The sequence below is a fragment of the Thalassophryne amazonica genome, chromosome 14, assembly GCF_902500255.1.
Source record: "Thalassophryne amazonica chromosome 14, fThaAma1.1, whole genome shotgun sequence".
NCBI classification, from domain to species: Eukaryota; Metazoa; Chordata; class Actinopteri; order Batrachoidiformes; family Batrachoididae; genus Thalassophryne; species Thalassophryne amazonica.
This window is the reverse complement of record NC_047116.1, coordinates 6935923-6954579: the sequence shown is the minus strand read 5'-3', so window position 1 is coordinate 6954579 and position 18657 is coordinate 6935923. Positions and strand designations below refer to the sequence as shown.

General features: G+C 42.6%; 1 protein-coding gene and 1 pseudogene across 1 annotated transcript; both read right to left on the bottom strand.

Moving 5' to 3' along the window:
• Positions 1–1661: 1661 nt before the first annotated feature.
• LOC117525288 (cyclic AMP-responsive element-binding protein 1-like) lies at positions 1662–6065 on the bottom strand (the record flags this gene model as incomplete). Its single annotated transcript, XM_034187127.1, has 5 exons — positions 1662–2618; positions 3622–3775; positions 4003–4188; positions 5161–5312; positions 5950–6065. Coding segments are annotated over 5 exons (753 nt in total), but the record flags the coding sequence as incomplete, so codon positions are not given.
• Positions 6066–10573: 4508 nt separating this feature from the next.
• On the bottom strand, positions 10574–16173 carry LOC117524227 (annotated as a pseudogene).
• Between the last annotated feature and the right edge of the window lie 2484 nt (positions 16174–18657).

The following is an 18657-nucleotide window of genomic DNA, read 5'->3' as shown; positions in this document are numbered from 1 at the left end:
GCACCTTCAGAGTGGCCTTTTATTGTGGCAGTCTAAGGCACACCTGTGCACTAATCATGGTGTCTAATCAGCATCTTGTATGGCACACCTGTGAGGTGGGATGGATTATCTCAGCAAAGGAGAAGTGCTCACTATCACAGATTAGACTGGTTTGTGAACAATATTTGAGGGAAATGGTGATATTGTGTATGTGGAAAAAGGTTTAGATCTTTGAGTTCATCTCATACAAATGGAGCAAAACCAAAAGTGTTGCGTTTATATTTTTGTTGAGTGTATATATATATATATATATTGAAAAATCACATATTTGTTATTAATAATAATAATTACCACCACCCCGCTGGCAGACTGGGGTGGTGGTCCCTCTGTTTAAGAAGGGAGACCGGAGGGTGTGTTCCGTATTCCAGAGTACTGGAGAGGAGAATTTGACCGATAGTCGAACCTCGGATTCAGGAGGATCAGTGTGGTTTCATCCTGGTTGCGGCACACGGGACCAGCTCAACACACTCCATCGGGTGCTCGAGGGTTCATGGGAGTTCGCCCAACCAGTCCACATGTGCTTTATGGATCTGGAGAAAGCGTTCGACCGCGTCACTCGGGGCACCCTGTGGGGGGTTGCTCCGGGAGTACGGGTCCAGGTCTTTTGCTAAGGGCTATCCGGTCCCTGTACGACCGCAGCAGGAGCTTGGTTCACATTGCCGGTAGTAAGCAAACCTGTTCCAGTGCACGCTGGCCTCGCCAGGGCTGCCCTTTGTCACCAGTTCTGTTCATTATTTTTATGGACAGAATTTCTAGGCGCAGCCAAGGTGTAGAGGGGGTCTGGTTTGGGAACCACAGAATCTCATCTCTGCTGTTTGCGGACGATGTGATTCTGTTGGCTTCGTCAAATCAGGACCTTCAGCGTGCACTTGGGCGGTTTGCAGCCGAGTGTGAAGCGTCCGGGATGAAAATCAGCACCTCCAAATCCGAGGCCATGGTTCTCGACCGGAAAAAGGTGCCTTGCCCTCTTCAGGTCGGTGGAGCGTCCTTGCCTCAAGTGGAGGAGTTTAAGTATCTCGAGGTCTTGTTCACGAGCGAGGGACAGATGGAGCATGAGATCGAAAGACGGATCGGTGCAGCGTCTGCAGTGATGCAGTCGCTGTATCGGATGGTCGTGGTGAAGAGAGAGCTGAGCAGGGGGGGCAAAGCTCTCGATTTACCAATCGATTTACATTCTGACCCTCACCTATGGTCATGAGATTTGGCTCATGACCGAAAGAACGAGATCGCGAATACAAGCGGCCGAGATGAGCTTCCTCCGCAGGGTGGCTGGGCGCTCCCTTAGAGATAGGGTGAGGAGCTCGGTCACTCGGGAGGAGCTTGGAGTCGAGCCGCTGCTCCTCCACGTTGAAAGGAGACAGCTGAGGTGGCTTGGGCATCTTTTCAGGATGCCCCCTGGACGCCTTGCTGGAGAGGTGTTCCGGGCACGTCCCATCGGGAGGAGGCCCCGGGGAAGACCCAGGACACGCTGGAGGGACTACGTCTCTCGGCTGGCTTGGGAACGCCTCGGGGTTTCCCCAGAGGAGCTGGGGGAGGTGTGTGTGGATCAGGAGGTCTGGGCAGCTTTGCTTGAGCTGCTGCCCCCACGACCCGACTCCAGATAAAGCGAAAGAAAACGGATGGATGGATGGATAATAATAATAATTAGACAGTAAGAGCTGATAATACAGAAAAAATGTGAGACATATACTCTGGAAAATACAGTAGGTTTGGAGGTCCTGAAACGTATTTTCTGGTGAAGCTTATGAAAAACCACAGCATTATCATGTATGGCCACAAGATGGCAGCATCTAGACACATGACAAACTGCTCCTGTATACTGAATGAGGCAAACTGATTTACACTCCAGACAGAGAAGAATGAGGAATGAGAAAAATGTACTTTTTCTTAAAAGAATGAGTAAATATAAGAAATAATGCTTTCAAAGTGAATACAAAATAAGGAAAAATAACTTTTTATACATCTTGGCATGACACTTGACATTAAGAAGATCAACACCTGATGAGCTAAGCTAAGATATAAACAGATGTCAAGATGGACTCACGTCAAAGTAACTGATCTCAAATTCAGCAGCTTTACAATAATGGTGGTGAGCACCGCATTATGCTAATCTGTGGCCATAACTGCCAAATCCATGGCACAGACTGGAAAATTCCTAGATTCATGAAAAGCCTGAAGACGGAACCACACGTTGCCAATGATTCAACCAGACTAAAGATGTGACATGTGAATGGAGATCAACATTTACCCTGTAAACGTTCACAGTGCCAGCATCTGGATTCACATCTGGAAGACAGCAACCAGTTTTTAAGTCTACTGTATAAAGGGGGAGTCCTGATCCAGGAACAGTGTGCGAACAGGCAGGCAGAATCAAAGTGTCAAAGGGTTGGAAAAGAATTGAAATGCTATTTGGGCCAGTGCAGTGTTCAAGTGGTTACTCTGACTTATGACAGTAAAGGTCTTTAAGAGCTTTGAGTTCTTCAATAAGGGTTTTGTTTTGGTTCTCCAAGACGGCCACTCGGTTCTCCAGACACTTAACATACTCCTTCTTCTTCCTGCGACATTCACGAGCTGCCTCTCTGTGGGAAGGATGACAAACAGTTTATGATTTGTTACCTCCCACAAAAAGGTCACACTTTCCCTCCGCGTTTGTCTGTTTGTTCATTTGTTAGCAGGATAACTCAAAAAGTAATGAACGGATTTCAATGAAATCTGGTGAGCAAGTCGATAATGTTCCGGGAAATAAGTGAACCCCGAACTTTATTCTCAGTAACTGTAACTATAACCAACATACATCACAGTGCTTTCACCTGGATTGGCAGTCACCATGTTGCATTGCTCAGCACTTGCATAAAATAGATTTCTTGTCTGCTTTGGCCCTGCCTACCTGGCAGCATTGCAACCACTTGTCGTTTGTCACTGTTAAATGCCTACTCTGATTGAAAATGAATGGCAGCTGGTTTCTTTGCCTCTGTCTCTTGTAGCTAATATGACAAAGGGGTGGTGGGGTCCCAGCCATGCTTGACAGTACTGTAAATAATGCTGTCATAGCACCATCTGCTACACAAACTAGGTAATGACACCATTTCCAACAGCCAAAGTGTTTTTCTGTATTGTTTCCTTTGTAAAATAAACATGTTCATATCAGTTAGTGGAGGTGATGGTCTCATGCTTAAGTGTTGGGCTTCAGGCCAGAGGATCCTTGGTTCAAACTCCAAGCCAGACCGGAAAATCACTAAGGGCCCTTGGGCAAGGTCCTTAATCCCCAAGTTGCTGCCGATGTGTAGTGAGCGCCTTGCATGGCAGCACCCTGACATCGGTGTGTAAGTGTGTTTGTGTGAATGGGTGGCATAATTGTAAAGCGCTTTGAGCATCTGATGCAGATGGAAAAGCGCTATATAAATGCAGTCCATTTACATTTACCATCAGCAAAAATAATGCTGATACCGATATGTTTATGAAAGGCTCATATCAGTCAATGTTACTGGCAACCCCATGTATCGGTCGAGCTTTTGTGGTCTAGGATTCTGAATTTGTTCAACTGCATTCAGGTGGATCAAAGGATCTTCCCTTTGTTCGTACCTGTTCTTCATGAGGCGGACTTCTCTTTTTCGAGTCACCTCTTCAGTGGCACCTTGGGTGGGGAGGGCAGGGGACGAGGCCATGACCACTCCAGAAGCGATGGTGTTGGCGGGAGCAGCTCGGATCTGGTAGGCCTGTACGTCACCTGCAGCAGCTGTGGGAACAAGTCCACAGAGAGCTGATGTTAAATCTCAACAACGACCACTTAATCAACTTTACACCCACAGAGGTGGACCTGGTACAAAGCCAGGATTCGCTGAAGTGTGGTTTTATTTAGTGCTGAGACAATAAAACACTTAAAGTCAAGACAAAATATCAGCAGGCATCAGCCCCACAGTTTCAAAGTGTGATGTCTTTCTGATGTCACCTGCAGGTGCTCACCTTGGACCACCACCTGATTACTGGGAACCAGGATCTGCTGACCGTCACTGGTCTGGGCGTACTGGAGGATGGTGGCTCCAGGCTGGGCGGCTGCTGCTGCGTTGGTCATAGTCAGAGCCTGGAGACCCTGGACACCGTCTGTACCATTATTAGCTAGCTGAATGGCCCCGCCCTGTGTGATGGCAACTGTGTATAAGGGAACCAAAAAATCATGAAGGAGAAACATGAAGAATACAGGAGGATGAAATTATTAAGACTTTTTTCAGTCAGGTCAGCCATCTCGAAGAACAGCGTTGTCCACGGACCACTACACACAAATACTGACATAAGTATTGGACCTGGAGTGAAGATTAGGAGTAAAAATGGACAAGAACATCTGAAGTACTCTCACCTGTGCAGGTCTTGTTTTGTTTGCTGTTTTTTTTTTTTAATGGGTGCTGCCTTGTATGGCAGCAGCCTGACATCAGGGTGAATGTGAAGCATTATTTGTAAAGCGCTTTGAGCATGTGATGCAGATGGAAAAGTGCTATATAAATGCAGCCCATTTACCATTTGATGGATCATCTAATGGTTTCCTGTTTTTGTCTACAAAACACCTGTGTGAATAATGAACACGTTAAACTCAACCTTTTTTAGTGTACAGTGACCAGCTTTGTTTGCATAAACACTGTGGTAATGGAACATATGAACACACCAGCTCTGAGTCCATCCACACCTCATTTTTAGACGACCACCACAGGGTCGCATGAGGTAGTGGTACTGAGAGGACATGGATGTTGGATGTGAAAAAACACCTACATTGAGTGGAGATTAGCAAAGACACACTGCTTTGCTTTGTGTTGGATGTACAATGGAACCTGAAGTCTTTGCCAAGACATTGCCTACACTTGGGTTCAGAATCCTCTGGTGGCCACAGTTAGAATCAAAAGTCACCCAACATCGAACTTGTCTGACATCTTCACTAGGGCACCTTTTGTACCAAGTTTCACCTTGACACACAAAATCTTTGTCGAGATATCGTGTGCACATCAAACAAACAGCCTTCAGTGGAGCAGGTAATTTCAGATTCACTGCTGTTTACAGTAAGTGACTTGTATTTTAACTTGTCAGACTCAATTTATGATACATTTACTCTCTATCAATTCTGCCATCACTTACTGTACTGGCCACTGCTGGTCTGGTAGATGGATGTGGGGACGGTAACCGTGGCGATGGTGGGTGTGGCGGCAGCAGAAGAATCCTCCTCAGCCTTTTCCTCCTCGATACGAGGGACAGCCGGAGCATCGGATGACAAGTCATTCAGGATTTTTCTGTCAGGTTTATATACAGAAAACAAAAGAGGGCGGGGCCAGTGTGATGTCACAATGAGATCATCATTATAGACAAATGACAATAAATATCAACTACCAACACAACTTCTGTTTATATTAATTCTGACTTTCTGTTTAAGACTGACCTGTTGATCTTTTCTATGAATAACAAGAATTTTTCAACATTAAAAATAAATAGCAAAATGGATTCCTGAAATTTATTTTAATGATTATTATGATTAAAGTCCCAACATTTTCACAGCACAGCCCTAATATTTCGTGGTTTCCATTTCAGTTCAAAGCAAACCGCCTCTTTATTAAGTTATACAAATCAACAAAATTAAAAATGGATAATAAATGTAGAAAGTTGTGTCAACAGATGAGCGAGCGTATTAAATGTTTTTAGCTACAGATGAATATTTTACATAAACAGGTTCCAACAACAAAATTTTACTGTCAATTAAAGCCATGTGTGTCAGATCTTTACGTCCAACATCGCACATTTTCCTCCTCAATGATTGGATGAAATTCAATATTTATTATTACAATTCAAATGTATTCATAGTGCACCAGAATAAAGTTGCCCCTCCCATTTTTGTTGCCCCTCGTCCATTCGCGATGATGCGTGTGTATTTACCTGTATGATGGTCGTCGTGACAGAATCTCCCGTCGTTTCTGAGAATCCGTTACACTATCGACAGATTCCTGAGAGTCTTCACTTTCTGCGATGGTCGAGATCTGAAACACACAAAATCACAGATGAACACATGAACCAGCCACATTCACAAACTTTAAACCGGGATACACGACGAACTCAGAGAGATACAAAAAAAAAAAAAAAAAAAAACACCAAGGTACACACACACACATATATATATATATATATATATATAATAGGGGTGTTCCAAAAAAGTATACATTTAAAACACTCGGTTTGAATCATGTGTGATTGCATCAGCCAAGCTTGAACCTCCACACGTGTTTCCATGACAAAAAACTCCTGTAACAGTGGAATGTGCTGTTCATTTCCAAACTAAATGCTTTGTTGATCCGGGACGTCGTCTGACTACCACAGAAATGGCAGAAGAGTTTGACATCAGCACCTTTTCGGCATGAAAAGACGTGTGGAGGAATTCGTGCGTTGGGACGGAGGGCGCAGGGCACAGAACAAAAAGCAACGCCGTGATGAAGCCTCACAGGACATGTTGTGGCATGTCCAGGTCGTCCACAATTTCTCGGATAGTCACATGACTGAAAAGCCACCGAAAGCCGTCTGAATCTTCTGAAAGGTGCAAGAGCTGGGCATGTTAGGGTATGTCCTGTGAGACCAACACAGAGGTGCTTTCGTCCCGCGCCATGAGCGGCTCTGTGGCAAATTCCTCCGCTCCTCTTTCCATTACAAAAACTCCTGTAACAGTGGAATGTGCCGAAAAAGTGCTATGTCCAGCTGTCTTGCCATTTCTCTGGTAGTCAGACGACGTCCCGGATCAACAAAGCGTTCACTTTGGAAATGATCTGGTCTTTTGAGCCTGTCGATCGCCGCTCGGTGTGCGGCGCTCCATCCGCTGCTGTGGGCCGTCTTTAATCCAGTTGTAATTGTCCTTAATCTGTGTGATCCCCATTAGATCTTCACCGAAAGCCATCTGAATTTTCCAAATGGTTTCCACTTGGCTGTCTCTCACACTTTCTGAAAAAACTTTGATGAAGCAAAGCGGCAGTCGATCAGCCTATTTCCTGACAATGAAAATCTGACGAGGGGGCTGGGCCACTCCTCCCACAAGGCGTGCTCACAGGCGAATGACCCAACCGACAGGCGTGAAAAAACTCACGCATGCGCACGAAGGTTCAAGCTTGGCTGATGATTCAAATCCATATAGTTTTTGCAAAAAATAAAAAGGTCCGTTACTTTTCTAACAGACCTCGTACTTGGCTGTAGTTAATTTCCACAGAGAACACACTGTAACTGGTTTAAATATCATTTCTCTGGTGGTGTGAAGTTTGGTAAAAAGTCCTTGTCGGGCTTGCAGTTTTGCGAGCAATGCAGACTCCCTCGCGCGCTCGTCATCTGACAAATTTCTGTATTTATCCTCATGCTTAGTCGTGTAGTGGCGATTCAAATTGTAATCTTTAAACACAGCAGCTTCTGTACCACAAATTAAGCACACGCTTTACCTTTAATTTCTGTAAAGAAATACTTGGCAGTCCACGTCTTATTGAAAACACGACATTCGTTATCGATTTTTCTTTTCTTAGCATGAGCTGACATTTTGAGGGTGACCTGGCTAGCATCACATCCCGCTGTTCACCTTCACACACATACGGAATAGGCGCGAGCGTATTTTCAAAAAAAAGCAGCACAGTTGTATTTCATGCATAACATCGTTATTTTTTCAATTTATTTTTTAATTTATGATTGGCCTCACGCAGGCCAGACAGGGATGCAGAAAGGGCTGGATGTGGCCCGCGGGCCGTGGTTTGCCCAGGTCTGCACTAGAGGAAGGGAAACAGAGTTTGAAAGAAGTCTCAGTGGAAGAGGGAGAAGAGTGGGTACTGCTGTGGGCAGTAGACTATGCCAATGTAGAGAATGGCAGAAGATATTCCACCACCACTGCCCAAGTAGAAAAACACACCAAGAGGGCGACTCACCACTTAAAATGAAAAAACATTTAGACTTTTATTACAGGCAAACAGCTGAAGATAAACTGAAATACACTGGACTATACTGCTTCAGATATATCATGAAGTCTGGACTGGAGGAACATGTATAATACTTTATTTTTAATCTCGTTGCCAGTTGCTCAAACACCTCGTAACAAAGTTGCCGTGCCGCCCTGATACCCATGTTGGTCCCCACACTACATCCAAGTAGAGAACCTTGTCCCTAGCAGAGGCTCAGTCTTCAGTCTTTTTGGCTCTACAGTCTCTCAACACTGCTGGAACTGCCTGTAATCTGGGCAGAACATTGCAGAGTAACAGGTGATAAATTGTTCGCCCATCATTTGTCGGGAAGGTCAGGTTGTGCGTCGTCACTTCCATGACAATACGGACACACCCTGGGTCCTGGATGGCAACGACTGAAGCAGACAACTGGTCCATTCCCACCTCTCAATGTAACCAACTATCTGCTACAGCCAGGTGAAATGTGGGCGTGTCCTTGAACTTCTTCAGTTGCTCGACACTGATGCACCTGCTGGATCTCGTCCGGAGAAATGCACCACATGCCTGAAATGTTGAAGCCAACTCTCCCCTCACAATACAACTGATCCTCCTCATCCGAGTCTTGACAAGTAACTGCTCATTTGACACAAAGTCATTCAAGAGTTACTCAAGGATCCTTCAAAAAGGCCAAGTACCAAAGACATCCAGACACTGGTTAGAGTCCAAGTCTCACAACAGTACAAAAACACAGACCATATTTCTCTTGACAAGATATCTGCACAGCCAAACACCTCTGTCCAGTGACCTCATGACTTTGTAACATCTTCTACTGCTCAGCCAATAAGATCTTTGATTACCCTCCAGTGTCTTATGAACAGCAGAGAGAGAAATTCACAAGAACGTGATCGACAACAGCTGCCACAGGAACACAAACACCACAAGACCAAAACCTGATGGGATTACTGGGTTTAGAGATTAGAAATCAAGAAGAATCAATAGAGACACAATGTTTCAGGTTGCGATGGTGCTGGATCAGGACTCCAGACATTCAATGGCTTCCTGGACTTGGGTTTCCAAAGTCTATGAGTATACAGCCTTTATGAATGGGAGACACCTGGTTAGAATTTATGGGGTCATAAGGTCACTGGACAGAGGTATTTAGCGATGCAGATGTTTGCAGGAGAGCTAAGGTCCAAGTCCTCTGGGTCCCAGTGCTTCCTGTCTTACTGTATTGTTGTGCCACTTGGACACTAACCAGTGACCTAAAGAGATGATGGATGTTAGATCCATTTAAAATGTCAAATGTTACAAAATCTTTTGGGCCACACGTTGTTCTTGTTCAACTAATAAAAGACCTGTGCAAAATTTGATTATAATCGGACATTGTTTAGGGGTCCCCCACAAAGCAACAATTTTCCCCAAACAAGCAATGTAGTAATCCAGTAATTCCAGTAATGTTCTCCTCTGGGTGACCAATCAACCACCCCTTTTGTGATTAGAAGTCATCACATGTACCTGTAAAAGAAAAATAATGGCATCAGAGTCTTCTCCCATTAGGGTGACGTTAAGCTGCCAACGGAGATGGAGGAAATGTGTCACTCTGGGGGACCTCTAAGTCTTATCTGATTGAGTTCAAATTTGGTCTGCAGCTATAAAACCCAAGTGGAACAAAACAACAAGTGGCCGAAGTCTCTCACAACTTTTATTTTTTCCACTATAAACATAAGCATCCCTAGTGGATGTCTTTGGAACCAGGTTTGGCAGAGGATCCTTATGTACCACAACTATGAACCACACAGACCGTTACTTTGAAAGACTAAGCTGAGGAGTATCGCTTGCTTTGTGATTGAACGTGGAGCATTTCTCTATGCGTCATCCCCTACACAGGCGCCTCAACACTGACAACCACAGCAACTGGAAAAGGTCAAAAACACGCCCACATTTCAGCTGGATGGGGTAGATGGGTGGGAACTTTTGAGAGATAGGGATGGACCAATGGTCTGTTTTCAGGTGTTCGGTAATGTGGTGGAGTGGTGATGCGCAGCATCAGTTCAATGCTCCCAGACCTGACAGACTTAAGAGTACAACAAATGATACAAAAATGTGTCAGTCGCTCTCAAACAGGGTACCTTATGACCTTAAAACTATGTCAGAGTCATGACCATAGCAGACGTTCAACTACACCAAAAAAAAAAAAAAAAAATGCAACTACTGCTAGTTTGAAACTAAATGGACAATGTTACAATTATCATGTTATATGTGACTGGACATCACTCTTAATTCACATGTCTTGAGATATCACGCTAACAAGGTGGTAATGACAATATCTTGAGTATCTCACTGTGACCTAAAAGACCTGCAGCCAGAGATTACAACAAACAGAACAGCAACACTTAGGAAAGGTAACTCCCACAAGACATTTCAATCAATCAATCAACTTTTTTTTCTTATATAGCGCCAAATCACAACAAACAGTTGCCCCAAGGCGCTCCATATTGCAAGGCAAGGCCATACATTTGAGAGGTGCCCTGGCTTCAGGTTACCATGCTATGTAGAAGTAGGGTCGATTCCTGTGAGTACGTTTTATCATCAGACTGTGTGCATTTTGGATTCTCTCACCATTTGATTGTGCTCTTGAGGTTGGGCTGGCTGACAGTGCTGTCGTCGATGAAGATGGTGGAACAGGAGCTGTATTTCTTTGACAGTGGTCCAGGAGACACCTGCAGCCAAAGAAAAAAACAAAAAAAAACATACACCAGTCATACACAGAGTCAGGAAGTAGCCTCGACGGTCTTTCTGCACAGTGGAAAAGGCCGCTAATGCTTCAAATATCAGGATGTGATGTCAGGGTTAATCAATCAATTCATCAATCAATTTATTTTATATAGCGCCAAATCACAACAAAGAGTTGCCCCAGGCGCTTTATATTGTAAGGCAAGGCCATACAATAATTACGTAAAAAACCCAATGGTCAAAACGACCCCCCTGTGAGCAAGCATTGGCGACAGTGGGAAGGAAAAACTCCCTTTTAACAGGAAGAAACCTCCAGCAGAACCAGGCTCAGGGAGGGGCAGTCTTCTGCTGGGACTGGTTGGGGCTGAGGGAGAGAACCAGGAAAAAGACATGCTGTGGAGGGAGCAGAGATCAATCACTAATGATTAAATGCAGAGTGGTGCATACAGAGCAAAAAGAGAAAGAAACACTCAGTGCATCATGGGAACCCCCAGCAGTCTAAGTCTATAGCAGCATAACTAAGGGGATGGTTCATGGTCACCTGATCCAGCCCTAACTATAAGCTTTAGCAAAAAGGAAAGTTTTTAAGCCTAATCTTAAAAGTAGAGAGGGTGTCTGTCTCCCTGATCCGAATTGGGAGCTGGTTCCACAGGAGAGGAGCCTGAAAGCTGAAGGCTCTGCCTCCCATTCTACTCTTACAAACCCTAGGAACTACAAGTAAGCCTGCAGTCTGAGAGCGAAGCGCTCTATTGGGGTGATATGGTACTATGAGGTCCCTAAGATAAGATGGGACCTGATTATTCAAAACCTTATAAGTAAGAAGAAGAATTTAAATTCTATTCTAGAATTAACAGGAAGCCAATGAAGAGAGGCCAATATGGGTGAGATATGCTCTCTCCTTCTAGTCCCCGTCAGTACTCTAGCTGCAGCATTTTGAATTAACTGAAGGCTTTTCAGGGAACTTTTAGGACACCTGATAATAATGAATTACAATAGTCCCAGCCTAGAGGAAATGAATGCATGAATTAGTTTTTCAGCATCACTCTGAGACAAGACCTTTCTAATTTTAGAGATATTGCGTAAATGCAAAAAAGCAGTCTTACATATTTGTTTAATATGCGCTTTGAATGACATATCCTGATCAAAAATGACTCCAAGATTTCTCACAGTATTACTAGAAGTCAGGGTAATGCCATCCAGAGTAAGGATCTGGTTAGACACCATGTTTCTAAGATTTGTGGGGCCAAGTACAATAACTTCAGTTTTATCTGAGTTTAAAAGCAGGAAAATTAGAGGTCATCCATGTCTTTATGTCTGTAAGACAATCCTGCAGTTTAGCTAATTGGTGTGTGTCCTCTGGCTTCATGGATAGATAAAGCTGGGTATCATCTGCGTAACAATGAAAATTTAAGCAATGCCGTCTAATAATACTGCCTAAGGGAAGCATGTATAAAGTGAATAAAATTGGTCCTAGCACAGAACCTTGTGGAACTCCATAATTAACCTTAGTCTGTGAAGAAGATTCCCCATTTACATGAACAAATTGTAATCATTAGATAAATATGATTCAAACCACCGCAGCGCAGTGCCTTTAATAGCTATGGCATGCTCTAATCTCTGTAATAAAATTTTATGGTCAACAGTATCAAAAGCAGCACTGAGGTCTAACAGAACAAGCACAGAGATGAGTCCACTGTCTGAGGCCATAAGAAGATCATTTGTAACCTTCACTAATGCTGTTTCTGTACTATGATGAATTCTAAAACCTGACTGAAACTCTTCAATAGACCATTCCTCTGCAGATGATCAGTTAGCTGTTTTACAACTACCCTTTCAAGAATTTTGAGAGAAAAGGAAGGCTGGAGATTGGCCTATAATTAGCTAAGATAGCTGGGTCAAGTGATGGCTTTTTAAGTAATGGTTTAATTACTGCCACCTTAAAAGCCTGTGGTACATAGCCAACTAATAAAGATAGATTGATCATATTTAAGATCGAAGCATTAAATAATGGTAGGGCTTCCTTGAGCAGCCTGGTAGGAATGGGGTCTAATAGACATGTTGATGGTTTGGATGAAGTAACTAATGAAAATAACTCAGACAGAACAATCAGAGAAAGAGTCTAACCAAATACCCGGCATCACTGAAAGCAGCCAAAGATAACGATACGTCTTTGGGATGGTTATGAGTAATTTTTTCTCTAATAGTTAAAATTTTATTAGCAAAGAAAGTCATGAAGTCATTACTAGTTAAAGTTAAAGGAATACTCGGCTCAATAGAGCTCTGACTGTCAGCCTGGCTACAGTGCTGAAAAGAAACCTGGGGTTGTTCTTATTTAAGACACTTTATCAACACAAGGCTGGGCAACAAAAAGCCTTTGATTGCTTGTTTGGTGTTATTAATGACAATTCAGTATAACAAAGCCATTTCCCAGTCAGGATCAATAATGTAAACGATCACTCAATGGATTTTACTAACATTATAATTCTGCCGAATCACTCAGATTGTTCTCAAAAGTTGTTAAATGTTGTTTTGTACCATCAGATTATGAACAGAGATCAAACCACCGACATTTCCAGAACACAAGCCTGCAGTGAAGCACAAAAAGAGTCACGTTTTCTTAAGGTAGCCATTAAGTTAAGGCTCCTGCTTTAAACCTCCACATGATGCCACCAAATCTTGTGTGGGACTATGAACATGGGTTTGCTGGTATCATCACAATCATGCAGTTTTAATTCTTTAGCCTAACTGTTCAGTGGCCTGTCGGAATCTCACTTACTTCACCACATTATCAAGATTTTATAGAAGAAATGCTTAACACCGGTGAGACTGAATATATTCTGTATAAAAATGGGACCATAAAGCCCTTTAACATGAGCACAAAATAAAAAACTAAAACATGTAAATAATCTTCAGGTCACAAAGACAAGCTTGACAAAAAGAGAACAGAAAACATCAAATCAATAGTTATCAACAAATAGGGAGATTGACACTTACATGACTGACATGGTTTATGTGGTTGCTTTTCCTCCTGTCCCGTACTAAAAAAGAGGAACACAAAGCAACACATAAAAAGCAGCAACATCACTTCATAAGTGCCTGTAAAATTCTTCTCTCATTCTAACATTTATCCAATTTTACTGTTTTCCACATGTCAAATCAAAATAAAGGTTTCAGTGTTTATTACTGTGTGTGTGACCTAAATGCAGTTCCTTAATTTCTCCAGTACCGAAACCAGTACTGGCAGAGCTTATTGACAATCTGGTTTTTAATTGGCTACAGAGCCAGTGGAGCCGGGTTTTTTCCATATTCAGCTGATCCATGTCAAACCTCTGACGACTGTATGAATGAATCTCTGCAGAGTGTTGCGCCTGGATTACTTGCCATCTGTCTGAGATTTGCTGAGGAAGATGGTGCTAGCTCGGGCATGATCCGATGGGTTTGACTCCAACGCCAACTCTGAGGACAAATAAGTAAATAAATAATAAATAACAATTCACATCCAAATGTGAGAAACCAATCAGTTAATACTGGGTATGTGTGGATTTTCATGCAAGCCCTCTTAGTTTCTCCAATCACATCTAACTCCTTCATGGGTGTTTGGTGGCTTCCCTCACTCGTCTACTTCTTGTACGGTCAGTATTAGAGAACTGCTTACTCCAGACAATTTACCACACAGTACTATGCCTTTTTTGTCTTTTTAAGATGTTTTTGAGTTCACTGTTTATATCAGACCACAAGCAATTTAATCTGTCCACTATTGATTTAGGATACAAACACAGACCCAGGCTGAACACAATGTGGTCTCCATTGAGGCATTACAAGTTGATAGTCTGTGGAGCTGCTTCCTGATGTAAGCAGGCTGATAATCAACTTGTAATGACTCAGTGGAGACCACACAGTTTTACAGTGTGCAGCTGTTTAGTGAGGTAAACATGCACATTTACCTCTGTAGGGGTGCGCTTCCCATGACATTTTCCTCCACTCGGGTCAAAAGAAGCGTCTCACGGGTGATTTTAGCCATTTAAACCTTTGGCTGCATTTGTACTCAAAATCAATTCTGGACCAGCTAAAACCGTTTTTGTCCTGAGGGAAAAATGACCCCCCAAAAAAACTCCCCTCAAATGAAAAGAGCCCAGGTTAAAAAAATAAATGCAGTCCAATATATACTCCACTGACTTGGAAATCCTTCATGTATCCATCACCTGAATTGTCCAAAGAATACTGCTATAAAATTGTTTAAAAAAATGAAATTAATAATAATCCTTATATTTAGCTTATACAATTACATACGGCCTCTGAAAACGCAGGGACTGTGTAGAAACATGGGCTCCAAGTCCTAAACAGGTAATATTTTGTTTAGCTCCCCTTGGGCTAAAAGCTACAAGCAGATCTTGACTGACATTTCAACTCCACTGCGGTGGTGTAAAGGCAAAACTGTGTCGGTGTCAAAATAATTTATCTGTGTAAAAGGATGCAAACGCACAAAAAACAAATGAAATTATGGAGAAACGATTTAATAAACACTCAAACCCATACTAACAATAAAACTTAAAAAAAGATATCCTCATACCTCCTCAGTCTAGGTTTAAAAGACTCAACAGATCAGACTATTACATCCCGAGCTGCAAACTATAGCGTTTATGTTGGTTAAAAGCATGTTTAAAGTTTTAATACCTTGGAGTTGATTATGAGGTCTATTGTTTGGACAGCTGCCAGTTGAGCAGTTATAAGAAAGAAACCTTTTCTCACCGTCTGGCACTTCTCTGTCGCTGATGTGCTGCAGGTAGGGCGCCGTGTTGTCGTCGCTCACGTCCGTGCTGGTGTGGGAAGTCCTCCAGCCGCTCCGCCGGCTGTCTGGACGGGAGTTTGGGGCTCCCTTCAGAGGACACGCAGCACGACACGGTGTTCCCCATCCTAGCCGGTCCTGTGGTGCTCCACAGTCACGCCGCACAGTCCGAGTAGTGCCGCTAGCTGCGGTTAGCTCGCACGAACACTATCTCTGCGTGCTAAACCGTCGCCGTCCACAAACACCCATTATTGTCCATTGATGGATGAGTAGTTTAACAGTGGTAGAAGTTAACCCGAAAATAAAAACCCAGGATTAAACAAGCATTTGTTTACTATAACGCAAACGTCACTAACAGTTCATTCATTCAACACACAAATGATAATGCGCTAGCTAGCATTTTTTAGCTAGCTAACTAGCTATAGTGTAACTTTTTTCTTGCTGCACATCAACTCCAGTTTTTGTCGTGGTGTAGAAGCCATCTGTGTCATAAAATAAACATACGATTCCCCCCCCCAACCCCTAGACTCAAAATAACATACTTTTGTGGTACTTTCCAAACAACCGGCTGACGTCCTCACAAAATTTAGCTCGAGGCTTCTTCTGCGGCCTCCATGACTACTTGGGACAGGGAGAGGGGGGTACACCTCCACCAAAGAAAACCTCCACCAAAAAAAAAAAAAAAAAATCACCACAAATTAGATCAACACTCGAGCTTTAGTAATTGATCGGTATGTCCAATTAGTTCGTTTCGAACCGTCAGAGGTGTGTGTTAGCGACAAAAACTCGCCGCCGGAACCGCTGGCAAACATAAGTAATCCCGCCCACTGTAGCAATTTCTTTCACTGCCATTGGACGAGGCTTCAATTAGACTATATTCGACTGATCATTGGCTCAATGATCTGTCTGTAAAAGACGATTTAAACAGATGAAGGGATTTACAATGAGACTATTTTTGTGTTCCCTCAGATACGCACCCTTTTTTTTTGTGACGTAACAACTTCAAGTCCCTTTAAAGCGCCTGTGGCCCAGCGAAGAAAACCATGACACCATACTTCCAACAGTGCTTGCAAGGAACTACTTTCATGTAATCTAATTATGTAAATTAAATTATGAAAGAAAATGTAAATGTAATCTGTTGCAGTTACTAAGAAAAATATTAAATTACATAATTAAATTACAGTTACTAATCAAAAACTTGTTGATCTTGTTATTTTAGTTTTATTACTAGCCAGCTAATGAAAATTCATATTCACTAACAAAGCTGTCACCTCCCACCTTACCCGGTGCCGCAGGCCTAACGTTCCCCCCTAAGAAATCGATCTGCCTTCGCTGTGCATGTGTCATCACCCGCGGTTCACCAATTATCACCTCATTTCTGCTTAAAACTGCACTCCAGTCATCATCAGCATCAGCTTCAATGGTTCACAACCCCGGGCACAGCCTGTTCTCACTGCTGCCCTCAGGAAAGAGGTACCGGTCCATCAAGGCCCGCACATCCAGACTCAAAAACATGTTCTACCCAAGTGCAATACGGGTATTGAATGCACATTAGCCTACAGTCTGCACTATTCATTGCATTACTTTTTATAAAGGTGAATGCAATGAATAGTACAGACTTCTATTTATATACACCTACTGGCTCCTTTGTAAATACATGTATATATTCTTATTTGTCTTTTTATATTACTTTTACACCTTTGCACTACGGGAGTTGTCTTTTAATTTTATTGTACCTTGTGTATAATGACAATAAAAAGCATTCTGTTCTATTCGATCTGTCTCAGCGACTGATATCTGAAGCTTTTGGCACAACATCATTTCCACATAAATTCAGCATTATTCATCATAAAAGACGGATGAAGCGATCAGAACACCATAGCTACATGAGCTGCTAGCTGTTGCGATTCACTGTGCCTCTGTCATTTCAAAGCGTCACCGATTATCACCTCGTTTCTGCTTAAAACTGACTTTAGAATGATTTAAGACCTTTACTTTGTCATCTGATGGTTAATATCCCATTAATCCTTTGATCGCTTTGGGTGCAGAGAGTCTGTCTCAGAAGAGCCGTTGTAGTCCGAAATGATGCATATGCAGTGGAGGCAGGGCGGACCAATTTTTAGGGGGGCGCCGTTCGGTCTGCGACACCGGATTCCAGAGAAGTGTTAGGGCGTGAGGCCGGGCGACGAAAGCTGCCTCAAGAAGAGACAGCTGCTACTACTACTACTACTACGACGACGACTGACTGGAGGCCTTGCCTGTGTGGAAGCCCCACGTGTTGTGGAATTGGACACACTAAGATTAAGACCAAAATGGACAGTTTTTTGTTGAAATTCTATTTTTTTTTCTCCTGCTTGTTTTCCATTTCTTCTGTTTATTAAGAAATTCTTGTAAAATTGTAAAACGGTTTAGAATGGCCTAAGCAGTGGGTCACATGGAAATATAGACCTGGAATGGACGTGCACACCTCAATCTATTACGTCGCTCAGGACAGGAAGGCGCCATGGGGTGGAAATGTGCAGATCATCAATAATAAACTGACAGCTTTTTTGCACTAGCGGCACTATTTCTTAATGGGTTTTAATAAATGTAGGCTTGTTTTAAAGCCCTTGAAAGCTCTTTCCAATGAACCTATGCATGTGTGGGTGAAAAAAAAAAACTTATGTACAATGCAGAAATTTGGGGAAACTGTGCTGCTTTTCTCTCTGTATTGTCGCTATTTGTTAACAGATTTTAATAAAAGTAGGTTTGTTTTAAAGCCCTTAATTGCTCTTCTAATGAACCCATACATGTCTGGGTAGAAAAAAATGTTTTGTGTAAAGTGTGGAAATTTGGGGAAAATATGCCATTCTGTTCATTGCTGTGATGGTTTTTTTCCTGTCATCATAATTCTCAATGGGTTTTTATAAATGAGGTCTTGTAAGTTGTATTCAAGGTTATTAAAAGCTCTAACGAACCCATACATGCCTGGATTAAAAAATCGTTATGTATTAAAAATATAATACGGAACTATCCTTGCCATTGTGCTCATTTACTTTGTTGCATTTTCCACTAATATTATTGCTAGTCTTTTAATGACAACATATATATGATTTTTACTAACATTTTATTACAAGTAGATATAAAACCATTCAGAAATTTATGACTTTTTACCCTCAGTCAGGGTAA